The sequence below is a fragment of the Olea europaea genome, chromosome 18, assembly GCF_002742605.1.
Source record: "Olea europaea var. sylvestris chromosome 18, O_europaea_v1, whole genome shotgun sequence".
NCBI classification, from domain to species: Eukaryota; Viridiplantae; Streptophyta; class Magnoliopsida; order Lamiales; family Oleaceae; genus Olea; species Olea europaea.
Window position 1 is genome coordinate 24,678,033 of NC_036254.1, and position 3,672 is coordinate 24,681,704.

Here is a 3,672-nt window from a genome sequence, read left to right on the forward strand (position 1 = left end):
CATCATTCAGCCAAAATTTTTACATGAACATGATGGCTTTTAGATATTACTACATAATATGTTAAGGAACCTTATTTATCGTACTTGTGCAGCCAAGAAAACAGCATTTCAGAATCTTGATTTATTTTGGGACAGGCGAAACATAATAATACAACACAAACTTAGGTTTAGAAGAATGCCATCAACATGACCAAGTAAATCCGGGCCAAAGAGAAGATATACGTGAATTGTGCTGTCTATGAGAAGTAGTTTGAAGATATGAGTTTGAGTGACAGTTGAGTGGACACATTTATTTTGATGAGAGGGGAAGAAGTAATATCTGTGTGGTTGTTGGGGGTGGTTGCACTGTCAAAGGCGGTGCTGCCGGTGGTGTTACTGTTGCGCCGTCAGCCAAGGTGATTGGAGAAATATGGAAATGCACTTGTGCAACTAAGAAAACAGCATAAGAGAATCTTGATATATATATATAAATTGATAACAAACATCATTAAAAAACTACAAAAAATTTATCCATGCTACTTCATGGTAACAAATTGCATGAATTCCACGTCATTCTCCGTAGCAAAGTGTTGGGCGAGAGGCAAAACTCAATGTCTATACTCCCTTCCTCGAGCCCCGGGAATACGGTCAACTTTCCATCAAATTTGTTTCCCAATCCACTTCTCGCGGCCACCGGTTTTCCCCGTCTGAAATCATTTCCATACACGTCGAACCGGGGTGAGCTGCCTACGATAAAAATGTTACTCCATTTGTCCTTCTTCACAATCAGAGGGCTTTTTATCCATTCTTCATAGAAATTCCTTGTTTCTTCATGAGTTTGTTTAGCTATAATTTGGTTCAGTATCTGGGCAGTCCAACCTAGTCCATGGCTTACCAACTCTTCTGGCGTGCGCGCTAAGACGCCTCCATGAATAGCATTCCCAAAATAACCTTCCGGCAAAGGCGGACATAGCCGATTTCTTGCACTCACATGTACCATGAAAGTAATCTTTTGGTTTGCATCATCAATTCGACGACAGTGTATCACAGATCGCCATACATGAACCAAAAGTGCTTGTAGAGAAGAAATACTAGATGTTTTTCCAACTTCATCATTGGCGTTGGATTTGAGTTTAGCAATGTTCTCTTTACTAAAACTAAATACTCTCTCTTTCAACAGGGGCCGACTGAATTCATCAAAAAACTCTCTGAAGTGAAGGAATTTTAATTAAGATGATCAGGAGCAAACCCACGTACGAGACTCAGAAGTTTTGATGGATGATCAGATCCCCGTGAGATTTCACACCAAGAATTGAAGAAATGCCAAAATGATGTCCCATCAGCTATACAATGATTCATGCTACAACCAATGAAATACCCATCTTTGAGCTCAGTTATCTGAACCCAAAGCAAAGGGTTGGATATTCCTTCACAGTTAAGAATCCCATTGAGTGGGAAAAAGGAGTAAACAATTTCAGGCACGTATTTTGGCTCGAGAATATCATTTACAGTAAGGCCATGGACAATAGCATGAGTAAATTGAGCTCCAACATTATTGGAATCAATGAAAAAGCACTCCGTTTCGTCCTCAAATTTATCAATTCCAAGGCGACCAGCAAGAAGGGGAAAGAAATCTAGTGTGCGAGAAAATGATGTTTTAAGGTGATGGAGCAAACCTTCTCCTCCTACTTGTTGAGTTTCTGGTTTGTGGAAAAGAAGACCTTTTTGGTTGTAATCTACTAATAGAAGCCGTAGATCCCATGGAGACAACTCTATCCTAGTTGGTGAATTCTTGACATGATCTGCAGACTTCGAAGCCTGAACAACACATACTTCTTCAATTTTTGCCATGTCCCCAGAATTTTTTATCTACTGCTTTGGTTTTTTGTGCAGAAACACGCACAAGGAAGGAGGAACACACCAAGGGGGAGGGGGAGAGAGAGAGAGATTGATTAACTATTCAAGAAAGTTTTTGGATACTTTACCAGAACTAAGACAATGATTTGGGTACTTTATGAAAAAGATTGGTGCGTTCCAGGAAGGTAGAAACTAGATAAAGGTTAGGGTAGCTAGTACGTGGACAATGATCATTACTGATGAATGTCATTACACTTTGTCTCCTTTGGAAGAAAACATCAATAATAACAATCGTGAAGGATACAAATAAGAGTAACCATTTATTTTTATTGGAAATCATCTTCTATTTGTGTGGCAACGAGAATATTGTCATATTATCCAGTAAAATTAAAATGTATTTTAATTCATTGGACAACATGTTAATTACTGCACTGTCAGAGTTGCATTTCGCTGTAGTGTAATATCATTATCCTACAAATAAGAGTAATTCTATCTATTTAAAGTGATCGTTATTTTTTATTTATATAGCAATGAGGCTGTTATTACGTTGTTTAATAAAAATATACATTCTAACTTCATTCAACAACATAATCTCCCTATCGTATGGATTGTCAGCAATCACCACTCTCTATGAACATTGCTATTCTTCTACAAATAAAGGCATATCCTTATTGTGACTTGTTTAAGTAATTCTTACTCTATTGATTAATGTTATTTTTAATTAGTGGGTTTGGAATTAAAACAAAAAAAATATTTCCAAAGATGGTTAAATTATACATAAATAAATATTTTCTTCTGACAATGAAAACTATTGACCAATAATTGACTTGGCAACTTTTGTTTCTTTGATTAGCCCCAGTTTGTCATTCATTAATAAATTAAATTGTTTGTTACAGTAATATTCTTCATCACGTATTTACACAATAAAATATTCTACATACAAACCAGTAAAATTACTTTAAATTTTAACCATACATTCTCCAAAAATTACTATTCAAAACTCTATAATTTCTCCCATAATGGGAGACAAACAAGCTCTTAGTTTTCAATTTCTTTAATTAATTACTCTAATGCATTTACAAGCCAAGGAAATCCTTTGGTGAAGCAACATCACTAACTAGAATCAATTATTGTTGATAGGTTCTTTTTGAATAATTCCTGATGTAGGGAGATACATCCACGTTTTTCAAAAATTATAACGAATGGAATAGATGTAATCTAGCCATACTACCTTTTCCTCTAATACGAGTTCATACATGGGAATGCAACTACGTTTTTGAAAATAAATAGTTGATAAGAGTTGTAAAATCTAGCCGTATGATATCACTCAAAATCTTGTTTGGGAATCCATCCCAAATACCACTTGTTTGACATTTACTCCAAAGTGCCCTGTTAGAAACCAAGTTCAAATTAGAAAGAGATAATTTGACAAGAAATTCGTAATAGAGTTTGGTAAATAGTGGAGTTAAGCTTAAGCTTGACCGTCTTGTTAATTCATAAATTTACAAAAGACTATCACACGGTGTTTTATCCAGAATGTAAATTACTCACTCAAAATTTTCGGGAGGGGTTCAAATTAAATTTTTCAGAAATATTTGTTTTTTGAAGAGTTTATCGGCTTTCATGTTATTGGTAGGGGAGGGCATGGATTGGATTGGATTGGATCCTTTTTTTTTCCAAACAAAATTCAACCCAACATGGTCGATTTGATCTAAAATCAAACCAACCCAACCCCATCAATAATTTAAACCCAACCGAACCCAAACCAATCAAGTTTGGGTTGGGTTGGTCGGTTTGGGTTTCGGCCTAATTAAAATTGGATCTGATTATTTTTTT

General features: G+C 35.7%; 1 protein-coding gene across 1 annotated transcript; it reads right to left on the bottom strand.

The window, feature by feature from the left end:
• Window positions 1-520: 520 nt before the first annotated feature.
• LOC111366902 (uncharacterized acetyltransferase At3g50280-like) lies at window positions 521-1,830 on the bottom strand. Its single transcript, XM_022987583.1, has 2 exons — window positions 1,229-1,830; window positions 521-1,187 (listed from the first exon to the last, which is right to left on the bottom strand). Exons 1-2 carry the CDS (start codon window positions 1,828-1,830, stop codon window positions 521-523), a joined length of 1,269 nt encoding a protein of 422 aa, XP_022843351.1.
• Between the last annotated feature and the right edge of the window lie 1,842 nt (window positions 1,831-3,672).

What these genes read in the sequence shown, in the direction of transcription:
- LOC111366902 (XM_022987583.1), bottom strand. Translation starts at nt 1,830, where the DNA reads ATGGCAAAAATTGAAGAAGTATGTGTTGTTCAGGCTTCGAAGTCTGCA. An exon ending in CTTCTGAGTCTCGTACGTGG is followed by an intron (nt 1,188 to 1,228) that starts GTTTGCTCCTGA and finishes CCTTCACTTCAG; the next exon opens with AGAGTTTTTTGATGAATTCA.